Genomic DNA, 23,788 nt, shown 5'->3' with positions numbered 1-23,788 from the left:
GAGCTGAGCGCGACAACCAATGGGAAGCGTCGTTACATCGGCGGGCGGCGGGGAGGGCCAATGGGAGCGCGCGTTACGGCGCGGCGCGGGCCGCGGCCGTGAGGGGGGGGCGATGGCGGCCATTTTGATCCCGTGAGGGGCCCGTGAGGGGCCGGGGTGGGAGGGAGGGGCGCCCATGGACCCCCGGCGGCTGCGGGTGCAGGAGCTGCGGGACGAGCTAGGCCGCCGCGGGCTCGACACGCGCGGGCTGAAGGCGGAGCTGGCCGAGCGGCTGCAGGCGGCGCTGGACGGAGAGGGCGGCCGGAGAGGGGAGGCGGCGCCTGAGGGGCGGTGTAAGGAAGGGGGGGTGAGGGATGAGGGGGGGGTCGGGGGGAGCTTGGGGGGGGAAGGGGGGGACCCTCGGGGGTCGCGCCGTTGGCGGGGGGGGGAGGATCGCGCGGAGGGGCCGCGACCCCCGGGCTTGGCGGGGATGGGACCCCCCGTTACCCCCCGTGTCTGAGGGGTGGGACCCCCCATCCCTGAGGGTCCTGGGACCCCCGTTATCCTCTGTGTCTGAGGGGTGAGACCCCCCATCCCTGAGGGGCTCCGGGACCCCCCGTTACCCCCCGTGTCTGAGGAGTGGGACCCCCCATCCCTGAGGGTCCTGGGACCCCCGTTACCCCCCATCCCTGAGGTCCTGGGACCCCTCTGTTACTCTCTGTGTCTGAGGAGTGAGACCCCCCATCCCTGAGTGTCCTGGGACCCCCATTCCCCCTGGATCCCCCATTTCCCCCTGGATCCCCCATCCCCGAAGGTCCTGGGACTGCCCATGTCCCCCTCCATCCCTGAGGTCCTGGGACCCCCCATTTCCCCCTGGATCCCCCATCCCTGAGGGTCCCTGTGCTCTCCATTTCCTTCTTGTGTCCCCCCATGTCCCCCCCATCCCTGAGGGTCCTGGGACCCCCCATTTCCACTGGATCCCCCCTCCCTGAGGGTCCCTGTGCCCCCCCATGTCCCCCCCATCCCTGAGGGTCCTGGGACCCCCCATGTCCCCCTCCATCCCTGTGTCCCCCCATGTCCCCCCCATCCCTGAGGGTCCTGGGACCCCCCATTTCCACTGGATCCCCCCTCCCTGAGGGTCCCTGTGCCCCCCCCATGTCCCCCCCATCCCTGAGGGTCCTGGGACCCCCCATGTCCCCCTCCATCCCTGTGCCCCCTCATGTCCCCCCCATCCCTGAGGGTCCTGGGACCCCCCATTTCCCCCATGTCCCCCCCATCCCTGAGGGTTCTGGGACCCCCCAATTCGTGCTTGTGTTCTCTCATTTATTCTCCAGCTTTCAGGGTCCTGGGACCTTCTCGTGTCCCCCCCATCCCTGAGGATCCCTGGGATCCCCCATATTCTCCTGGATCCCCCATCCCTGAGGGTTCTGGGACCCCCCCCATGTCCCCCCCCCATCCCTGAGGGTCTGAGACCCCCCATTTCCCCCTGGACCCCCCATCCCTGAGGTCCTGGATCCCCCATTTCCCCCTGGATCACCCATCCCTGAGGGTCCCTGGGACCCCCCCCATCCCTGTGCCCCCCCATGTCCCCCCCATCCCTGTGCCCCCCCCATGTCCCCCCATCCCTGGGGGTCCCTGTGCCCCCCCCATGTCCCCCCCATTGTCCCCCCATTCCCAAGGCCCCCCCCTTGTTCAAGTTCTCTTTCAGGGGGGTCTCAGGGGTCTTTCAGGGGGGTTTGTCCTTCATTTGGGGTGGGGGAGTTCAACCCCCACGTTTTGAGACCGTTTTTTTTTGCCCAAATTCCCAATTTTTTTCCCCCAAACCCTCCCCAGACGGGCTGGACAACCACAGCAGTGCAGACCCCCCGGGGCACCCCCAGGACCCCCCCCCGGGCTACGAGCAGGGGGGCAGAGACCCCCAGGGCGAGCCCGGCTACGAGAGGAGACCCCTGGAGCAGGAACCCCCCCCCGGGCTGCCCCCAGGTGGGTCTGGGGGGTTGGGGGGGCTTTGGGGGGTCTCTGGGCAGGAACCCCCCCCCGTCCTGCCCCCAGGTGGGTCTGGGAGGGCTTTGGGGGGGTCTTTTGGGGTCTCTGGGGTGTGGTTGGGGGTCTCTGGGGGTCTTTTGGTGGTCTCTGGGCAGGATCCCCCCCCGTGCTGCCCCCAGGTGTGTCTGGGGTGTCTTTGAGGGGTCTTTTGGGGTCTCTGGGGTGTGTTTGGGTGGTCTCTGGGCAGGACCCCCTCCATCCTGCCCCCAGGTGGGTCTGGGGGGTCTTTGTGGGGGTCTCTGGGAGGTCTCTGGGGTGTGTTTGGGGGGATTTTGGGGTCTCTGGAGGGTCTTTAGGGGTGTGTTTGGGGGGGTCTCTGAGGGGTCTCTGGGGTGTGTTGATGGGTCTCTGGGCAGGAACCCCTCACCATCCTGCCCCCAGGTGGGTCTGGGGGAACTTTGGGGGGTCTTTTGGGGTCTTAGGGGGGTCTCTGGGGTGTGTTTGGGGGGTCTCTGGGCAGGAACCCCCCTTGTGTTGCTCCCAGTGGGGTTGGAGGTCTCTGAGGGGAGTCTTTAGGGGGTCCCTCGGGGGTCTTTGGGGGGTCTCTGGGGTGTGTTTCGAGGGTCTCTGGGGGGTCTTTGGGGTGAGTTGGGGGGTCTGGAGGGTCTTTGGGGGTCTTTTGGGGTCTCTGGGGTGTGTCTGGGTGGTCTTTGGGGGGGTTTCTGGGCAGGATCCCCCCCCTGTCCTGCCCCCAGGTGGGTCTGGGGGGGGCTTTTGGGGGGGCTTTGGGGGGGTCTCTGGGCAGGAACTCCCCCTGTCCTGCCCCCAGGTGGTTTGGGGGTCTCTGAGGGGTCTTTTGGGGTCTCTGGAGTGTGGTTGGGGGGTCTCTGGGCAGGAACCCCCCCCCCAGCCTGCCCCCAGGTGGGTCTGGGGGGCTCTGGGGGGTCTTTTGGGGTCTCTGGGGTGTGTTTGGGGGGTCTTTTGGGGTCTCTGGGGGTCTTTAGGGGTGTGTTTGGGGGGTCTCTAGACAGGCCCCCCCCATCCTGCCCCAGAGGGGTTTTGGGGGGTCTCTGGGGGGTCTCCAGCCCGACCCCCCCCTCCTTTCTCTCTCTCCCCCCCCCCCAGAGATGAAGCTTCCGGAAGCGAAGGCCGACGACCCCCCCCCCCCGCCCCCCCCCTACCCCGTGCCCCCTCCCCCCAATTACAGCGCCCCTCCCCCCTACGCCCTCCCCCCGCCCCCCCCCCCTCCTTCACGGCCCCCCCTCCCCCCCCCGGCGGGTTTCGGGGCGCCCCCTCCCCCCCACCCCACCGCCTACCCCGCCCCCACCTACAGCGCCCCTCCCCCCCCCCACCTACAGCGCCCCTCCCCCCTCCCAGTTACAGCGCCCCTCCCCCCCCCGAACTACAGCACCCCGCCCCCCAATTACAACGCCCCGCCCCCCACCTACAGCGCCCCTCCCCCTCCCAACTACAACGCCCCTCCCCCCCCCAACTTCAGCGCCCCTCCCCCCCCCAGTTTCAGCGCCCCCCCCCGGGGGGGGTTTTGGGGCCCCCCCCGACCCCTCCCGGCCCCCCCCGACCCCCCCGGAAGAGACCCTTCGAGGAGCCCCGGGGGAGGGGCTACTACGAGCACCGCGAGGACAGGAGGTGAGACCCCCCCCCCGGGCCGGGGTTGGGGGGCTGGGACCCCCCTCTGGGGGCTGACACCCCTAATTAGGGGCTGGGACCCCCTCTGGGGGCTGACACCCCCCGATTTGGGGCTGGGACCCCCCCCACTTTGGGGTCTGACACCCCTGATTAGGGGCTGGGACCCCCCCTTTGGGGGCTGACACCCCTAATTAGGGGCTGGGACCCCCCTCTGGGGGCTGACACCCCCACTTTGGGGCTGGGACCCCCTCTGGGGGCTGACACCCCTAATTAGGGGCTGGGACCCCCTCTGGGGGCTGACACCCCCGATTTGGGGCTGGGACCCCCCCCACTTTGGGGTCTGACACCCCCACTTTGGGGCTGGGACCCCCCCCTTTGGGGGCTGACACCCCTAATTTGGGGCTGGGACCCCCCCCTTTGGGCTCTGACCCCCCAATTTGGTGCTGGGACTCCCCCCTTTGGGGGCTGACACCCCCGATTTGGGGCTGGGACCCCCCCCTTTGGGGGATGACACCCCTAATTTGGGGCTGGGACCCCCCCTGGGGGCTGACACCCCTAATTTGGGGCTGGGACCCCCCCTTAGGGGCTGACACCCCTAATTTGGGGCTGGGACCCCCCCTTAGGGGCTGACACCCCCAATTTGGGGCTGGGACCCCCCCTCTGGGGGCTGACACCCCCAGTTTGGGGCTGACACCCCCACTTTGGGGTCTGACACCCCTAATTAGGGGCTGGGACCCCCCCTTTGGGGTCTGACACCCCCGATTTGGGGCTGGGACCCCCCCTCTGGGGGCTAACACCCCTAATTTGGGGCTGGGACCCCCCCCTTTGGGGGCTGACACCCCCTTAGGGTCTGACACCCCCCAATTTGGGCTCTGAGCCCCCCCCCATTTGGGCTCTGACCCCCCCCCTTTGGGTTCTGATCCTCCCATTTGGGCTCTGACCCCCCCACTTTGGGTTCTGACCCCCAATTTGGGGCTGTGACCTGCCTTTTCAGGGTCTGACACCCCCAATGTGGGTTCTGACCCCCCCCTTTGGGTTCTGACCCCCCCCTTTGGGCTCTGACCCCCCCATTTGGGCTCTGACCCCCCCCTTTGGGCTCTGACCCCCCCCATTTGGGTTCTGACCCCCCCAATTTGGGCTCTGATCCCTCAAATTGGGGGTTCTGAGCCCCCCAATTTGGTCCCTGACCCTCCAAATTCAGTCTCTGACCCCCTAAATTCATGCCCTGCCCCCCCAATTGTGTCCCTGCCCCCCCAATTGGGTCCCTGCCCCCCAAATCCCTGCTGTGCCCCCCCAAATTCAATCCCTTCCCCCCCAAATTGTGTCCCTGCCCCCCCAAATTGTGTCCCTGCCCCCCCAATTGTGTCCCTGCCCCCCCAATTCAATCCCTGCCCCCCCAATTGTGTCCCTGCCCCCCAACCCCTGCTGTGCCCCCCCTGACCCCATTGCCCCCCCGTGTCCCCCCAGGGGCCGTTCCCCGCAGCCCCCGGCCGAGGAGGAGGAGGAGGATTTCGACGACTCCCTGGTGGCCGTGGACACCTGTGAGTGATTGTCACCCCCCCGGGACCCCCCCTGTGTCACCTGTCACCCCCCGGGACCCCCCTGTGTCACCTGTGAGTGATTGTCACCCCCTGGGACCCCCCTGTGTCACCTGTCACCCCCCGGGACCCCCCCAGTGTCACCTGTGAGTGATTGTCACCCCCCGGGACCCCCCTGTGTCACCTGTCACCCCCCCGGGACCCCCCTGTGTCACCTGTCACCCCCTGGGACCCCCCTGTGTCACCTGTGAGTGATTGTCACCCCCCGGGACCCCCCTGTGTCACCTGTGAGTGATTGTCACCCCCTGGGACCCCCCTGTGTCACCTGTGAGTGATTGTCACCCCCTGGGACCCACCTGTGTCACCTGTCACCCCCTGGGACCCCCCCAGTGTCACCTGTCACCCCCTGGGACCCCCCAGTGTCACCTGTGAGTGATTGTCACCCCCCGGGACCCCCCTGTGTCACCTGTGAGTGATTGTCACCCCCTGGGACCCCCCTGTGTCACCTGTGAGTGATTGTCACCCCCTGGGACCCACCTGTGTCACCTGTCACCCCCTGGGACCCCCCCAGTGTCACCTGTGAGTGATTGTCACCCCCCGGGACCCCCCCTGTGTCACCTGTCACCCCCTGGGACCCCCCTGTGTCACCTGTCACCCCCTGGGACCCCCCCTGTGTCACCTGTGAGTGATTGTCACCCCCCGGGACCCCCCTGTGTCACCTGTGAGTGATTGTCACCCCCTGGGACCCCCCTGTGTCACCTGGTACCCCCTGGGACCCCCCCAGTGTCACCTGTGAGTGATTGTCACCCCCTGGGACCCCCCCTGTCACCTGGCACCCCCCCTGTCACCTGTGAGTGATTGTCACCCCCCGGGACCCCCCTGTGTCACCTGTGAGTGATTGTCACCCCCTGGGACCCCCCCAGTGTCACCTGTGAGTGATTGTCACCCCCCGGGACCCCCCAGTGTCACCTGGCACCCCCCTGGGACCCCCCTGTGTCACCTGTGAGTGATTGTCACCCCCTGGGACCCCCCCAATGGCACCTGGCACCCCCCCTGTGTCACCTGTGAGTGATTGTCACCCCCCGGGACCCCCAATGGCACCTGTGAGTGATTGTCACCCCCCGGGACCCCCCCAGTGTCACCTGTCACCCCCTGGGACCCCCCAGTGTCACCTGTGAGTGATTGTCACCCCCCCGGGACCCCCCTGTGTCACCTGGCACCCCCCCGGGACCCCCAATGTCACCTGTCACTCCCCTGGGACACCCCTCTGTCACCTGTCACCCCCCAGTGTCACCTGTGAGTGATTGTCACCCCCCCTAGGACCCCCAGTGTCACCTGTCACCCCCCATGTCACCTATGAGTGATTGTCACCCCCTGGGACCCCCCCCCAATGTCACCTGTCACCCCCCCGGGACCCCCAGTGTCACCTGTCACCCCCCTGGGACCCCCCTGTGTCACCTGTCAACCCCCGGGACCCCCCCCTGTCACCTGTCACCACCCCTGGGACCCCCCAATGTTACATGTCACCCCCCGGGACCCCCCCCTGTCACTTGTCCCCCCCCTGTGTCACCTGTGAGTGCCTGTCATCCCCCCTTACTCTTCTGCGTCACGTGCAATCCCCTGGTGTGATGTGTCGCTCTCTGTCGTTTGTGACCGCCTTCGTGTCACCAGCCACCCCGAGGTGTCCCTTGTACCCCCCAGCTGGCCCCTGTGCCCCCCCCGGTGTCCCCTGTCACCCTGTGGTGTCCCTTGTCACCCCTGTCCCCCCCCAGCTGTCTCCTGTCCCCCCAGGTGTCCCCTGTCACCCTGTGGTGTCCCCTGTCACCCTGTGGTGTCCCTTGTCACCCCTGTCCCCCCCAGCTGTCTCCTGTCCCCCCAGGTGTCCCCTGTCACCCTGTGGTGTCCCTTGTCACCCCTGTCCCCCCCAGGTGTCCCCTGTCACCCTGTGGTGTCCCTTGTCACCCCTGTCCCCCCCAGGTGTCCCCTGTCACCCTGTGGTGTCCCCTGTCACCCCTGTCCCCCCCAGGTGTCCCCTGTCACCCTGTGGTGTCCCCTGTCACCCTGTGGTGTCCCCTGTCACCCCTGTCCCCCCCAGGTGTCCCCTGTCACCCTGTGGTGTCCCTTGTCACCCCTGTCCCCCCCAGGTGTCCCCTGTCACCCTGTGGTGTCCCCTGTCACCCCTGTGCCCCTCGGTGTCCCCTGTCACCCTGTCATGTCCCCTGTGCCCCCCCATGTGTCCCCTGTCATTCCTGTCCCCCCCAGTTGTCACCTGTCCCCTCTGGTGTCCCCTGACCCCCCCAGGTGTCCCCGTCACCCCTGTGCCCCCCAGCTGTCCCCTGTGCCCCCCAGGTGTCCCCTGTCACCCTATGGTGTCCCCTGTCACCCCTGTCCCCTCCAGCTGTCCCGTGTGCCCCCCTGTCACCCCTGTCCCCCCCAGCTGTCCCCTGTGCCCCCCTGTCCCCCCCAGCTGTCCCCTGTGCCCCCCTGTCACCCCTGTCCCACCCAGCTGTCCCCTGTGCCCCCCAGATGTCCCCTGTCACCTCTATCCCCCCCTGTCCCTCCCAGGTGTCCCCTGTGCCCCCCTGTCACCCCTGACCCCCCCAGGTGTCCCCGGCCCCCCCCCCGGTGTCCCCTGACCCCCCCAGCTGTCCCCTATCCCCCCCTGTCACCCCTGACCCCCCCCGGTGTCCCCTGTGCCCCCCCAGGTGTCCCCTGTCACCCCTATACCCTCCTGTCACCCCTGACCCCCCCAGGTGTCCCCTATCCCCTCCCTGTCACCCCTGCCCCCCCGGTGTCCCCTGCCCCCCCGGTGTCCCCTGTGCCCCCTGTCACCCCTATCCCCCCCGTCACCCCTGACCCCCCCAGCTGTCCCCTGTGCCCCCCCAGGTGTCCCCTGTCACCCCTGTGCCCCCTTGTCACCCCTGACCCCCCCGGTGTCCCCTGTCACCCCCCCGGTGTCCCCTGTGCCCCCCTGTCACCCCTATCCCCCCCATCACCCCTGACCCCTCCCGGTGTCCCCTGTCCCTCCCAGCTGTCCCCTATCCCCCCCTGTCACCCCTGACCCCCCCGGTGTCCCCTGTCATCCCAGGTGTCCCCTGTGCCCCCCTGTCACCCCTGTCCCCCCCCCAGGTGTCCCCTGTGCCCCCCTGTCACCCCTGTTCCCCCCCCGGTGTCCCGTGTCCCCGTCAGCCGCTCTCGGTGTGTCCCCGCAGACAACTGTGACCTGCACTTCAAGGTGGCGCGGGACCGGTACAGCGGCTACCCCCTGACCATCGAGGGCTTCGCCTACCTCTGGTCCGGGGCCAGGGCCACCTACGGGGCACGCCAGGGACGGGTCTGCTACGAGATGAAGGTGAGGGGGACAGGGATGGGGACAGGGATGGGGACACAGGGACAGGGACACAGCCAGGGCCACCTACGGGGCGCGCCAGGGACGGGTCTGCTACGAGATGAAGGTGAGGGGGACAGGGGACAGGGATGGGGACAGGGACAGGGACACAGGGACAGGGACACAGCCAGGGCCACCTACGGGGCGCGCCAGGGACGGGTCTGCTACGAGATGAAGGTGAGAGGGACAGGGGAACAGGGGGATAGGGGACAGGGACACAGGGACAGGGACAGGGACAGGGACACAGCCAGGGCCACCTACGGGGCGCACCAGGGACGGGTCTGCTACGAGATGAAGGTGAGGGGGACAGGGGACAGGGATGGGGACACAGGGACAGGGACACAGGGACAGGGACACAGGGACAGGGACAGGGGGACAGGGACACAGGGACAGGGACACAGGGACAGGGACAGGGACAGGGGCACAGGGACAGGGACAGGGACAGGGGCACAGGGACAGGGACAGGGACACAGGGACAGGGACAGGGACACAGGGACAGGGACAGGGACACAGCCAGGGCCACCTACGGGGCGCGCCAGGGCCGGGTCTGCTACGAGATGAAGGTGAGGGGGACAGGGATGGGGACAGGGACAGGGACAGGGACAGGGACACAGCCAGGGTCACAGACAGAGACAGGGCCACAGGGACAGGGACAGGGGACAGGGACAGGGACAGGGGACTGGTTCCAGTGACAGTGATGGGTTCTGGTGACAGTGACAGGTCGCAGGGACAGGTCCTGCTGTCAATGCTCTGTCCCAGTGCCATGTCCAAGTGCCACATCCCAGCCCCAATCCCAGTCCCCAGTGGCACACCCCAGTGCCCATTCCGTGCCCTGTCCCGTGCCAGGTGAACGAGGAGATCTCGGTGAAGCACTTGCCCTCCTCGGAGCCCATGTCCCAGTGCCATGTCCCAGTGCCAATTCCACATCCCAGTGCCACATCCCAGCCCCAATTCCATGCCCCAATGACACATCCCAGTGCCCATTCCGTGCCCTTTCCCGTGCCAGGTGAACAAGGAGATCTCTGTGAAGCACTTGCCCTCCTCAGAGCCCATGTCCCAGTGCCATATCCCAGCCCCAATGGCACATCCCAGCCCCAATCCCAGCCCCAATTCCCACATCCCAGTGCCCATTCCATGTCCCTGTACCCTTTCCCGTGCCAGGTGAACGAGGAGATCTCAGTCAAGCACTTGCCCTCCTCGGAGCCCATGTCCCAGTACCATGTCCCAGTGCCCATTCCATGTCCCAGTGCCCATTCCATGTCCCAGTGCCCATTCCATGCCCTGTCCCATGCCAGGTGAACGAGGAGATCTCAGTCAAACACCTGCCCTCCTCGGAGCCCATGTCCCAGTGCCCATTCCATGTCCCAGTGCCATGTCCCAGTGCCCATTCCATGCCCTGTCCCATGCCAGGTGAACGAGGAGATCTCAGTCAAACACCTGCCCTCCTCGGAGCCCGACCCTCACGTCGTGCGCGTGGGGTGGTCCCTGGACTCCTGCAGCACCCAGCTGGGTAAGGCCGGGCCTGGGCGGTGCTGGGGGTCTCTGGGGGGTCTCTGGGGGGTCTCTGGGGGTCTCTAACCCGTGCCAGCGTGTGCCCACCCCCAGGGGAGGAGCCCTTTTCCTACGGCTACGGCGGCACCGGCAAAAAATCCACCAACTGCAAGTTCGAGAGCTACGGGGAGCCCTTCGCCGAGAACGACGTCATCGCCTGCCTGGCGGTGCGGGGGCAACCGGGGCAGGGGGGTGGGCAACCTGGGGAGGGGGACACCGGGGCACTGCCATCCTGAATGGACCCCCAGTGTGGCCTGTGGGGTGCTGGGACCCCTCCTGGGTGTCCTGGAGGGGTGTTGGGACCCGTCCTGGGTGTCCTGGAGGGGTGCAGGGCACTGAGACCTGTCCTGGTGTCCCCCTGTGTCCTGCAGGGCACTGGGACCCGTCCTGGATGTCCTGGAGGGGTGTTAGGATCCCATCCTGGGTGATCTGGAGGGTGCTGGGACCCCTCCTGGGTGTCCTGGAGGGTGTTGGGACCCATCCTGGGTGTCCTGGAGGGCACTGGGACCCATCCTGGGTGACCTGGAGGGTGCTGGGACCCATCCTGGGTGTCCTGGAGGGTGCTGGGACCCCTCCTGGGTATCCTGGAGGGTGCTGGGACCCGTCCTGGATGTCCTGGAGGGGTGTTAGGATCCCATCCTGGGTGATCTGGAGGGTGCTGGGACCCCTCCTGGGTGTCCTGGAGGGTGTTGGGACCCATCCTGGGTGACCTGGAGGGTGCTGGGACCCCTCCTGGGTGTCCTGGAGGGTGCTGGGACCCATCCTGGGTGTCTGCAGGGTGGTGGGACCCATCCTGGGTGTCTGCAGGGTGGTGGGACCCATCCTGGGTGTCCTGTGAGGCTCTGGGACCCCTCCTGGGTGTCCTGGAGGGCACTGGGACCCATCCTGGGTGTCCTGGAGGGGTGTTGGGATCCCTCCTGGGTGTCCTGGAGGGTACTGGGACCTATCCTGGGTGTCTGCAGGGTGGTGGGACCCATCCTGGGTGTCCTGGAGGACACTGGGACCCATTCTGGGTGTCCTGGAGGGGTGTTGGGACCCATCCTGGGTGTCCTGGAGGGTGCTGGGACCCATCCTGGGTGACCTGGAGGGGGCTGGGACCCATCCTGGGTGTCCTGGAGGGCACTGAGACCCATCCTGGGTGACCTGGAGGGTGCTGGGACCCCTCCTGGGTGTCCTGTGGGGCTCTGGGACCCCTCCTGGGTGTCCTGGAGGGTGTTGGGACCCATCCTGGGTGACCTGGAGGGGGCTGGGACCCATCCTGGGTGTCTGCAGGGTGGTGGGACCCATCCTGGGTGTCCCCCTTTGTCCTTTAGAGTCCCTGTGCCCCATCCTGGATATGTCTCAGTGTCCTTGTCCCCCATCCTGGACATCTCCTGGTGTCCTTGTGCCCATCCTGGACATGTCCTATGTCCTTCAGTGTCTCTGTCCCCCATCCTGGACATCTCTTGGTGTCCCTGTGCCCTCTGCTGTCCTTGTCCCGGTGTCCCTGTCCCCATCCTGCTGTCCCTGTCCTGCTGTCCCTGTGCCTCTGCTGTCCCCATCCTGGTTTCCCTGTTCTGCTGTCCCTGTCCCTCTGCTGTTCCCCATCCTGCTGTCCCCATCCTGCTGTCCCTGTCCCCACCCTGCTGTCCCCCTCCTGCTGTCCCTGTCCCCTTGCTGTCCCCATCCTGCTGTCCCCATCCTGTCCCCACCCTGCTGTCCCCCTCCTGCTGTCCCTGTCCCCTTGCTGTCCCCATCCTGCTGTCCCCATCCTGTCCCCATCCTGCTGTCCCCCTCCTGCTGTCCCTGTCCCTCTGCTGTCCCTGTCCCCTTGCTGTCCCCACCCTGCTGTCCCCCTCCTGCTGTCCCTGTCCCTCTGCTGTTCCCCATCCTGCTGTCCCCATCCTGTCCCCATCCTGCTGTCCCCACCCTGCTGTCCCCATCCTGCTGTCCCTGTCCCCTTGCTGTCCCCACCCTGCTGTCCCCCCCTTGCTGTCCCTGTCCCTCTGCTGTCCCTGTCCCCTTGCTGTCCCCCTCCTGCTGTCCCCCTCCTGCTGTCCCTGTCCCCTTGCTGTCCCCCTCCTGCTGTCCCCCTCCTGCTGTCCCTGCCTCCCCCCCGTCCCCCCGGGGGTTTCTGACCCTTGTGTCCCTGTCCAGGACTTCGAGTGCGGGGAGGAGGTGGAGCTGTCCTTCCTCAAGAACGGCCAGTGGCTGGGGGTGGCCTTCAGGGTGCCCAAGGAGGTTTTGGGGGGCCGGGCCCTGTTCCCCCACGTGCTGGTGAAGAACTGTGCCGTGGAGTTCAACTTCGGGCAGCGCCCGGAGCCCTTCTGTGCCCTGCCCCCAGGCTTCACCCCCATCCAGCACCTGCCCCTGGGGCAGCGCCTCAGGGGCACCCTGGGGCCCAAGAGCAAGGCCGAGTGTGAGGTGAGGGGTCTGGGGTGAAATAAAGGGGGTTTGGGGCGAAATGAGGGGGGTTTGGGGTCACCCTGGGGCCCAAGAGCAAGGCTGAGTGTGAGGTGAGGGGTCTGGGGGGGATTTGGGGTGAAATGAGGGAGTTTGGGGGTGGTTTGGGGTCACCCTGGGGCCCAAGAGCAAGGCTGAGTGTGAGGTGAGGGGTCTGGGGTGAAATGAGGGGGGTCTGGGGTGAAATGAGGGGGGTTTGGGGTCACCCTGGGGCCCAAGAGCAAGGCCGAGTGTGAGGTGAGGGGGTTTGGGGGGGATTTGGGGTGAAATGAAGGGGGTTTGGGGTGAAATGAGGGGGGTTTGGGGTCACCCTGGGGCCCAAGAGCAAGGCTGAGTGTGAGGTGAGGGGTCTGGGGTGAAATAAAGGGGGTCTGGGGTGAAATAAGGGGGATTTGGGGTGAAATGAGGAGGTTTGGGGTCACCCTGGAGCCCAAGAGCAAGGCTGAATGTGAGTGTGCACAGGAGAGGAGTGACCCCGAGGGGTGCAGGGTGACCAGTGCCAGTGACACATGTCCCCCCCTGTCCCCAGAGGGGTGCAGGGTGACCCGGGGGGTCCCAGTGACAGTGACACAGGACAGGAGTGACCCCCAGGGGTGCAGGGTGACCCAGGGGGTCCCACTGACAGTGCCCCCTGTCCCCCCCTGCCCCAGATCCTGATGATGGTGGGGGTGACAGTGACAGTGACAGTGACACAGGACAGGAGTGACCCCCAGGGGTGCAGGGTGACCCAGGGGGTCCCACTGACAGTGCCCCCTGTCCCCCCTGTCCCCCCTGTCCCCCCTGCCCCAGATCCTGATGATGGTGGGGGTGACAGTGACAGTGACAGTGACACAGGACAGGAGTGACCCCAGGGGTGCAGGGTGACCCAGGGGGTCCCAGTGATGGTGACCCCTGTCCCCCCTGTCCCCCCTGCCCCAGATCCTGATGATGGTGGGGGTGACAGTGACAGTGACAGTGACACGGGACAGGAGTGACCCCAGGGGTGCAGGGTGACCACTGACAGTGCCCCCTGTCCCCCCTGTCCCCCCTGTCCCCCCTGCCCCAGATCCTGATGATGGTGGGGGGACACGGGGCTGGTGACACGGGACAGGAGTGACCCTGGGGGTTGCAGGGTGACCCAGGGGGTCCCACTGACAGTGCCCCCTGTCCCCCCTGTCCCCCCTGTCCCCCCCTGCCCCAGATCCTGATGATGGTGGGCCTCCCAGCCGCCGGCAAGACGACGTGGGCCGTCAAACACGCGGCCGCCAACCCCTCCAAGAAGTACAACATCCTGGGCACCAACGCCATCATGGACAAGATGAGGGTACTGCCACCCCCCCGGGGGGGCCCCGGGGCAAAAACCCCTCCCCTGAACTGGGAAAAACGGCAAAAAACTCACAAACCAACAGAAAAAAATGGATTGATTTGGGTCCGGCCTCGCTCCGAGTTTTTGGGGAGAAAAGACCCCCTTTGGGGTTTAAATCTGGGGCGTTTTACATTTGGGGTTTATGTTTCCTTTTTTACATTTTTATTTATATGAAAGAACCCCTATATATATAAAAAAGTCCCTATATATATAAAAAGATTCCTATGTATGAAAAACCCCTATATATATAAAAAAGTCCCTATATATAAAACCCCTTACATATTTAAAAAAACAACCCTATATATATATATATAAAAAAGCCCTATATATATATATATAAAATCCCTATATATATAAAAAACCCTTACATATTTGAAAAAACAAGCCTATATATATATATATATATAAAAGCCCTATATATATGTAAAAAAGCCCTATATATATAAAAAAGTCCCTATATATAAAACCCCTTACATATTTAAAAAAACGACCCTATATATATATAAAAAAGCCCTATATATATGTATAAAACCCCCTATATATATATATATATATAAAAAATCTCTCTCTATATAAAAAACCCTTACATATTTGAAAAAACAAGCCTATATATATATATATATAAAAGCCCTATATATATATAAAAAAGCCCTATATATATAAAAAAGTCCCTATATATAAAACCCCTTACATATTTAAAAAAATGACCCTATATATATATATAAAAAACTCCTATATATATGTATAAAAAACCCCTATATATATATATTAAAAATCTCTCTCTATATAAAAAACCCTTACATATTTAAAAAAACAAGCCTATATATATATATATAAAAAAGCCCTATATATATATAAAAAAGCCCTATATATAAAAAAACCCCTATATGTATTAAAAAACCCCTATATATGTAAAAAACCACTCTGTCTATATAAAAAAGCCTCGTTATTTTTGTTTCCCTCCCTCCTGCCCCCCCCGTGCCCCCCACCCAGGTGATGGGGCTGCGGCGGCAGCGCAACTACGCGGGCAGGTGGGACGTGCTGATCCAGCAGGCGACACAGTGCCTGAACAGGCTCATCCAGATCGCCGCCAGGAAACGCAGGAACTACATCCTGGACCAGGTGGGCATCCTGGGGGCATCCTGGGGGCATTGGGGGGCATCCTGGGGGGCACTGGGGGCTCTGGGGGGCACTGGGGGGGCACACAGTGCCTGAACAGGCTCATCCAGATCGCCGCCAGGAAACGCAGGAACTACATCCTGGACCAGGTGGGCATCCTGGGGGCATCCTGGGGGCATTGGGGGGCATTGGGGGCATCCTGGGGGGCTCTGGGAGGGCACACAGTGCCTGAACAGGCTCATCCAGATCACGGCCAGGAAACGCAGGAACTACATCCTGGACCAGGTGGGCATCCTGGGGGCATCCTGGGGGCATTGGGGGGCATTGGGGGCATCCTGGGGGGGCATCCTGGGGGCATTGGGGGGCATTGGGGGGCATCCTGGGGGGGCATCCTGGGGGCATTGGGGGGCATTGGGGGGCATCCTGGGGGGGCATCCTGGGGGCATTGGGGGGCATTGGGGGGCATCCTGGGGGGGCATCCTGGGGGCATTGGGGGGCATTGGGGGGCATCCTGGGGGGGCATCCTGGGGGCATTGGGGGCATCCTGGGGGGCATCCTGGGGGGGCATCCTGGGGGCATTGGGGGCATCCTGGGGGGCATCCTGGGGGGGCATCCTGGGGGCATTGGGGGGCACACAGTGCCTGAACAGGCTCATCCAGATCGCAGCCAGGAAACGCAGGAACTACATCCTGGACCAGGTGGGCATCCTGGGGGCATCCTGGGGGCATTGGGGGGCACTGGGGGCACACAGTGCCTGAACCAACTCATCCAGATCAGGGCCAGGAAACGCAGGAACTACATCCTGGACCAGGTGGGCATTGGGGGGGGCATCCTGGGGGCATTGGGGGCATCCTGGGGGGCACTGGGGGCATCCTGGGGGGCTCTGGGGGGGCACACAGTGCCTGAACAGGCTCATCCAGATCGCGGCCAGGAAACGCAGGAACTACATCCTGGACCAGGTGGGCATCCTGGGGGCATCCTGGGGGCATTGGGGGGCTCTGGGGGCATCCTGGGGGCACTGAGGGGGCGTCAGGGGCATTGGGGGCATTGGGGGCACACAGTGCCTGAACCAACTCATCCAGATCACGGACAGGAAACAACGGAAGTACATCCTGGACCAGGTGGGCACTGCCCTGGGGGGCATCAGGGGCATTGGGGGGCACTGGGGGCATCTTGGGGGGCACACAGTGTCTGAACCAACTTGTCCAGATCACGGCCAGGAAACGCAGGAACTACATCCTGGACCAGGTGGGCATCCTGGGGGGCATCAGGGGCATTGGGGGCATCCTGGGGGCATCTTGGGGGGCATCCTGGGGGGCATCAGGGACATTGGGGGGGCGTCAGGGGCATTGGGGGGCACACAGTGTCTGAACCAACTCATCCAGATCGTGGCCAGGAAATGGCACAACTGCATCCTGGACCAGGTGGGCACAGGCTGGGGGGCACCCTGGGGGGCTCTGGGGGCATCCTGGGGGGCTCTGGGGGCATCCTGGGGGGCTCTGGGGCATTTGGAGCCTCAACCAGCTCATCCAGATCACAGCCAGGAAATGCTGCAACCACATCCTGGGTCAGGTGGGCACGAGGGGCATCCTGGGGGCACTGGTGGGACAGCCCCCACCTCCTTCAGAACCCCTGTGCCCCATCCTGGACCAGGTGGGCACCAGACTGGGCCTTCCTCATGTCCCTTGGAGTCCCTGTGCCCACCCTGGACCTCCCTCATGTCCTTCAGTGTCCCTGTGCCCACCCTGGACATCTCCTGGTGTCCTTCAGTGCCCCTGTGCCCACCCTGGACATGTCCCATGTCCCTGTGCCCATCCTGGACCTCCCTCATGTCCTTCAGTGCCCCTGTGCCCACCCTGGACATGTCCCATGTCCCTGTGCCCATCCTGGACCTCCCTCATGTCCTTCAGTGCCCCTGTGCCCACCCTGGACATGTCCCATGTCCCTGTGCCCACCCTGGACCTCCCCCACGTCCTTCAGTGTCCCTGTGCCCACCCTGGACATCTCCTGGTGTCCCTGTGCCCACCCTGGACATGTCCCATGTCCCTGTGCCCACCCTGGACATGTCCCGGTGTCCCTGTGCCCACCCTGGACATCTCCTGGTGTCCTTCAGTGTCCCTATGCCCATCCTGGACATGTCCCATGTCCCTGTGCCCACCCTGGATGTGTCCCATGTCCCTGTGCCCACCCTGGACATCTCTTGGTGTCCCTGTGCCCACCCTGGACCTCCCTCATGTCCTTCAGTGTCCCTGTGCCCACCCTGGACATCTCCTGGTGTCCTTCAGTGTCCCTGTGCCCACCCTGGATATGTCCCATGTCCCTGTGCCCACCCTGGACATCTCCTGGTGTCCTTCAGTGTCCCTGTGCCCACCCTGGACATGTCCCATGTCCCTGTGCCCACCCTGGACATGTCCTGGTGTCCCTGTGCCCATCCTGGACATCTCCTGGTGCCCCTGTGCCCACCCTGGACATGTCCTGGTGTCCCTGTGCCCACCCTGGACATGTCCCATGTCCCTGTGCCCACCCTGGACATGTCCTGGTGCCCCTGTGCCCACCCTGGACATCTCCTGGTGTCCCCATCCCATCCCTCCCCTCCCTCCCCCCCCAATCCCCCCCATACACACACAGAACCCCCCCCCAGCCCGTCCCTAACCCCCGTTCCCCCCGTTTCCCCCCAGACCAACGTGTACGGCTCGGCGCAGCGGCGGAAGATGCGGCCGTTCGAGGGTTTCCAGCGCAAGGCCATCGTGGTGTGTCCCTCTGACCACGACCTGCGGCTCCGCACCGTCAAGAGGACCGACGAGGAGGGCAAGGACGTGCCCGACCACGCCGTGCTCGAGATGAAAGGTGGGCAAAGGGGGGAAAAGGGGGAAAACTCCAGGATTTGGGGTGGGAGCTGCCCCAGGGAGCATCAAACGCGCCGAGGAGGAGGGTGAGGACGGGCCCGAGCACGGCGTGCTCGAGATGAAAGGTGGGCAAAGGGGGAAAACTCCGGGATTTGGGGTGGGAGCTGCCCCCTGAACCAAGACGTGCCCAACCACACCGACGAGGAGGGCAAGGACGTGCCCGACCACGCCGTGCTCGAGATGAAAGGTGGGAAAAGGGGGAAAACTCCGGGATTTGGGGTGGGAGCTGCCCCGGGGAGCATTGAATGCACCGAGGAGGAGGGCAAGGACGTGCCCGACCACGACGTGCTCGAGATGAAAGGTGGGCAAAGGGGAAAACGCCAGGATTTGGGGTGGGAATGGAGGATTGGGGGGATCTGCCCCCTGAACCAAGATGTGCCCGAGCACAGCGATGAGGAGGGTGAGGACGTGCCCGACCACGCCGTGCTCGAGGTGAAAGGTGGGCACTGGGGGCAATTTGGGGCAAAAACGCCGGGATTTGGGGTGGGATCTGCCCCCTGAACCAAGACGTGCCCGAGCACAGCGATGAGGAGGGTGAGGACGGGCCCGACCACGCCGTGCTCGAGGTGAAAGGTGGGCAAAGGGGGAAAACACTGGGATTTGGGGTGGGAATGGAGGACTGGGGGGGATCTGCCCCCTGAACCAAGATGTGCCCGAGCACAGCGATGACAAGGGCGAGGATGGGCCCAAGCACGGCGTGATTGAGATGAAAGGTGGGGATTTGGGGGGAAAAGAGGGCATTTTGGGGGGAAAGGTGGGAATTCAGGGGGAAAAATGCCAGGATTGATGGGAATTCTGGGGCAAAACACCGGGATTTGGGGGGAAAAAGGCCGGGATTTGTGGTGGGAATGGAGGATTGGGGAGATCTACCCCATGAACCAAGACGTGCCCGAGCACACCCATGGGATGGGTGAGGATGTGCTTGAGATGAAAGGTGGGAATTCTGGGGGAAAAAAAGAGGGAATTCAGGGGGAAAAGGGGGGAATTTGGGCGAAAAGGTGGGAATTTTGGGGGAAAAATGCTGGGATTTGGGGTGGGAATGGAGGATTGGGGGGGATCTGCCCCCTGAACCAAGACGTGCCCGAGCACAGCGAGGAGGAGGGCGAGGACGTGCCTGAGGTGAAAGGTGGGAATTCTGGGGGAAAAGGGGGGAATTCAGGGGGGAAAGTCCGGGATTGATGGGATTTCTGGGGGAAAAGCTCTCGGATTCAGGGTGGGCCGAAGGTCTGGGGGGTGGGAATGGGGAGTTGGGACGAGGTTTGACAGGGACGAGAGGAGAGGTGGGAATTCTGGGAACTCAGAAATCCAGGATTTCTGCAGCCACTGTTTTACACACCCAGTATTTTATCAGTTCATTAATTTGCACCCTCATTACTTTATAAATTCGTTATTTTACCCGTTAATTATTATTTTATAGCCAATTTTCCCCTCCCTGAGTGGGGGCAGTCCCTGCCCTGGGGGCAGTTCGTGGAGCTGCAGCCTTTGCACACCCACTCTTTTATTCACTATTTACACCCTCTTTACACCCATTATTTTACTCCCCCATTATTCCCCACCCTAATCACTTTCCCAGCTAATTATCTCGGCCCTAATTAACCATTTCACAGCCAATTTCACTCTGCCCGAGGCTGGGCAGTTCCTGGACTGGGTGCAGTTGGTGGAGCTGCAGCCTTTGCACACCCACTGTTTTATTTACTATTTACACCCCCGTTCCTTTATAAATCCATTATTTCACACTCTAATTAATTACTTCCCCCCCTAATTAACCATTTCACAGCCAATTTCACTCTGCCCGAGGCGGGGCAGTTCCTGGACTCGGTGCAGTTGGTGGAGCTGCAGCCTTTGCACACCCACTCTTTTACACCCCCATTATTTTACACCCCCGTTATTCCACACTCTAATCACCTTCCCAACTAATTATTTCCCACCGTAATTAATTATTTTGTAGCCAATTTCACTCTGCCCGAGGCGGGGCAGTCCCTGCCCTGGGTGCAGTTGGTGGAGCTGCAGCCTTTGCACACCCACTCCTTTACATCCCCATTATTTTACACCCCCATTATTTCCCACCCTAATCACTTTCCCAGCTAATTATCTCGGCCCTAATTAACCATTTCACAGCCAATTTCACTCTGCTCGAGGCGGGGCAGTTCTTGGACTCGGTGCAGTTCGTGGAGCTGCAGCCTTTGCACACCCCCTGTTTTATTCACTATTTACACCCCCATTCCTTTATAAATCCATTATTTCACACCCTCATTAATTATTTCCCCCCCTAATTAACCCTTTCGCAGCCAATTTCACTCTGCCCGAGGTGGGGGAGTTCCTGGACTCGGTGCAGTTGGTGGAGCTGCAGCCTTTGCACACCCCCTGTTTTACACCCCCGTTATTTTACACCCCCATTATTTCACTCCCCCATTATTCCCCACCCTAATCACTTCCCAAACTAATTATCTCGGCCCTAATTAACCCTTTCGCAGCCAATTTCACTCTGCCCGAGGTGGGGCAGTTCCTGGACTGGGTGCAGTTGGTGGAGCTGCAGCCTTTGCACACCCACTCCTTTACACCCCCGTTATTTTACACCCCCATTATTTCCCACCCTAATCACTTTCCCAGCTAATTATCTCGGCCCTAATTAACCCTTTCACAGCCAATTTCACGCTGCCCGAGGTGGGGCAGTTCCTGGACTGGGTGCAGTTGGAGCTGCAGCCTTTGCACACCCACTCCTTTACACCCCCATTATTTTACACCCCCGTTATTCCACACTCTAATCACCTTCCCAACTAATTATTTCCCACCGTAATTAATTATTTTGTAGCCAATTTCACTCTGCCCGAGGCGGGGCAGTCCCTGCCCTGGGGGCAGTTGGTGGAGCTGCAGCCTTTGCACACCCACTCCTTTACACCCTCATTATTTCACTCCCCCGTTATTCCACACCTCACTTTCCCAGCTAATTATCTCGGCCCTAATTAACCATTTCACAGCCAATTTCACTCTGCTCGAGGCGGGGCAGTTCCTGGACTGGGTGCAGTTGGTGGAGCTGCAGCCTTTGCACACCCACTATTTTATTTACTATTTACACCCCCATTCCTTTATAAATCCATTATTTCACACCCTCATTAATTATTTCCCCCCCTAATTAACCCTTTCGCAGCCAATTTCACGCTGCCCGAGGTGGGGGAGTTCCTGGACTCGGTGCAGTTGGTGGAGCTGCAGCCTTTGCACACCCCCTGTTTTACACCCCCGTTATTTTACACCCCCATTATTCCCCACCCTAATCACTTTCCCAGCTAATTATCTCGGCCCTAATTAACCCTTTCGCAGCCAATTTCACGCTGCCCGAGGCGGGGGAGTTCCTGGACTCGGTGCAGTTCGTGGAGCTGCCTCGGGACGAGGCGGCCGCGCTCGTTCGCCGCTACAACGAGGAGGGGCGGAACGCGGGACCCCCCCCCGAGAAACGCTTCGAGGGGAGACCCCAAAACTTCAGGGGCCGCCCCGGCGGCTTCCAGAGGGGGGGAACCCCCGGGGGAACCTCCCGGGGGGGCTTCCAGAGCCGGGGAGGGGCTTTCCGAGCAGGAGGAGCGGCGGGAGGAGGAGGAGGAGGAGGAGGAGGAGGAGGAGGAGCAGGAGGAGGGAACGGCGGATCCGGGACGGGTGAGGATCATCCCCCCCCCATCCCCGAAATTCCTTGGGTGTCCCCCCCGAAATGCCTGGTCGTACCCCAAAGTCCTGCACCCCTAAGTCACCGGCCCCAAATCACCCCATAACCAACCCCCAACCACCCCCAAAAATTCCTGTTCACCCCCAACCCCAAATCATCCCATAACCGGCCCCTGTTCACCCCCAAATCACCCCCAAATCACCCCAAAATTCCTGTTCATCCCAACCCCAAATCACCCCAAAATTCCTGTTCACCCCCAACCCCAAATCATCCCATAACCGGCCCCTGTTCACCCCCAAATCACCCCCAAATCACCCCAAAATTCCTGTTCATCCCAACCCCAAATCACCCCAAAATTCCTGTTCACCCCCAACCCCAAATCATCCCATAACCGGCCCCTGGTCACCCCCAAATCACCCCAAAATTCCTATTCATCCCAACCCCAAATCACCCCCAACCAGCCCCTCTTCACCCCCAAATCACCCCAAATTCCTGTTCATCCCAACCCCAAATCACCCCAAATTCCTGTTCATAACCAACCCCAAATCACCCCCAAATTCCTGTTCATCCCCAACCCCAAATTACCCCAAACCAGCCCCTGTTCACCCCCAAATCACCCCAAATTCCTGTTCATCCCAAATCACCCCGTAACCAACCCCAAATCATCCCATAACTAACCCCAAATCACCCCAAAATTCCTGTTCATAACCAACCCCCAATCACCCCAAATTCCTGTTCATCCCCAACCCCAAATCACCCCAAACCAGCCCCTGTTCACCCCCAAATCACCCCCAGAATTCCTGTACATAACCAACCCCAAATCACCCCAAATTCCTGTTCACCCCACCCCCAAATCACCCCAAACCAGCTCCTGTTCACCCCCCAATCACCCCATAACCAACCCCAAATCACCCCCAAATTCCTGTTCCCTCCCAAATTCCTGCTCACCCCCAACCCTGGGGTGACACCCTGAACTGTTGGGGTGACACTGGGGGGTGACACTGGGCTGGGGTGACACCAAGGGGGTGGCAGGGGGGTGGGTGACACCCTGAACCCTTGGGGTGACATTTTGGGGGTGACACTGGGATGGGTGACAGTGGGGGGTGGCACTGGGGGGGGGGCGACACTCTGAGCCCTTGGGGTGACACTGGGGGGTGACATTGGGGTGGGTGACACCCTGAACTTTTAGGGGGGTGACACTGGGGTGGGGTGACACCAAGGGGGTGACATTGGGGTGGGGTGACACCAAGGGGGTGACACCAAGGGGGTGACATTGTGGGGGTGACACCCTGAGCCCTTGGGGTGACACCAAGGGGGTGACACTGGGGGGGGGGGGGTGACACCCTGAACTGTTGGGGTGACATTGTGGGGGGTGACATTGGAGGGTGACACTGGAGGGGGTGACACCAAGGGGGGGTAACACTGAGGGGGTGACACCCTGAACTGTTGGGGTGACACTGGGGGGTGACACTGGGGGGGTGACACCCTGAACCCTTGGGGTGACATTTTGGGGGTGGAATTGGGGTGGGTGACACCCTGAACTGTTGGGGTGACACTGGGGGGGTGTGACACGGAGGGGGTGACACCCAGTGGGTGACCCCCCCCTCCCCCTCTAACACCCCTTCCCCCTCCCAGGATACACCCGGGGGGGTTACACCCCCCCCCGCTGGGGCTCCGCCCCCTCCCGGGACCCCCCCCACCGGGAACAGCCGGGGGGGCTTCAGCAGAGCCCCCCCCCAGCCCTCGGGGGGCTTCAGCCCCGCCCGGACCCCCGCGGGGTACAAAACCCCCACCGGGAGCCCCCCCAGCGGGGCCGCCCCCCCGGCCAGCTACAGCCAGAGCCAGCAGGTAAATACCCCCAAAAACACCCTAAATCACCCCAAAAACACCCCCAAAACACCCTAAATCACCCCAAAATCACCCCCCAACAGCTACAGCCAGAGCCAGCAGGTATGACACCCAAAAACACCCTAAATCACCCCAAAATCACCCCAAATACCCCCAAAAACACCCTAAATCACCCCAAAAATACCCTAAATACCCCCAAAACCACCCCAAATACCCCCAAAAACACCCCCGGCCAGCTACAGCCAGAGCCAGCAGGTAAATACCCCCAAAACCACCCAAAATCACCCCAAAACACCCCAAAACACCCCCCAACAGCTACAGCCAGAGCCAGCAGGTAAATACCCCAAAAACACCCCAAAAACACCCAAAAACACCCCAAATACC

The 23,788-nt window shown here is 62.6% G+C and overlaps 1 protein-coding gene and 1 long non-coding RNA gene across 2 annotated transcripts; one reads left to right on the top strand and one right to left on the bottom strand.

Annotated features, from left to right (window-relative positions):
- Positions 1-80: 80 nt before the first annotated feature.
- On the top strand, positions 81-23,686 carry HNRNPUL1 (heterogeneous nuclear ribonucleoprotein U like 1; the record flags this gene model as incomplete). Its single annotated transcript, XM_051775777.1, is given in 15 exon segments — positions 81-332; positions 1,813-1,962; positions 3,091-3,482; positions 3,485-3,612; positions 5,080-5,153; positions 8,363-8,502; positions 9,949-10,048; positions 10,144-10,256; positions 12,226-12,492; positions 13,712-13,834; positions 14,870-14,998; positions 17,674-17,842; positions 21,220-21,549; positions 23,192-23,404; positions 23,507-23,686. Coding segments are annotated over 15 exon segments (2,665 nt in total), but the record flags the coding sequence as incomplete, so codon positions are not given.
- LOC127465315 (uncharacterized) lies at positions 10,535-11,509 on the bottom strand. Its single transcript, XR_007902013.1, has 3 exons — positions 11,326-11,509; positions 11,171-11,201; positions 10,535-10,580 (listed from the first exon to the last, which is right to left on the bottom strand). It is a non-coding gene; the product is annotated as an uncharacterized LOC127465315 (long non-coding RNA).
- Positions 23,687-23,788: the final 102 nt, after the last annotated feature.

The sequence above is a fragment of the Manacus candei genome, unplaced genomic scaffold, assembly GCF_025592945.1.
Source record: "Manacus candei isolate 608988 ecotype Guabito, Panama unplaced genomic scaffold, ASM2559294v1 h1tg000362l, whole genome shotgun sequence".
Classification (NCBI taxonomy): Eukaryota; Metazoa; Chordata; class Aves; order Passeriformes; family Pipridae; genus Manacus; species Manacus candei.
Note: the sequence above shows the minus strand (reverse complement) of the source record. Positions and strands in the feature narration are given on the sequence as shown.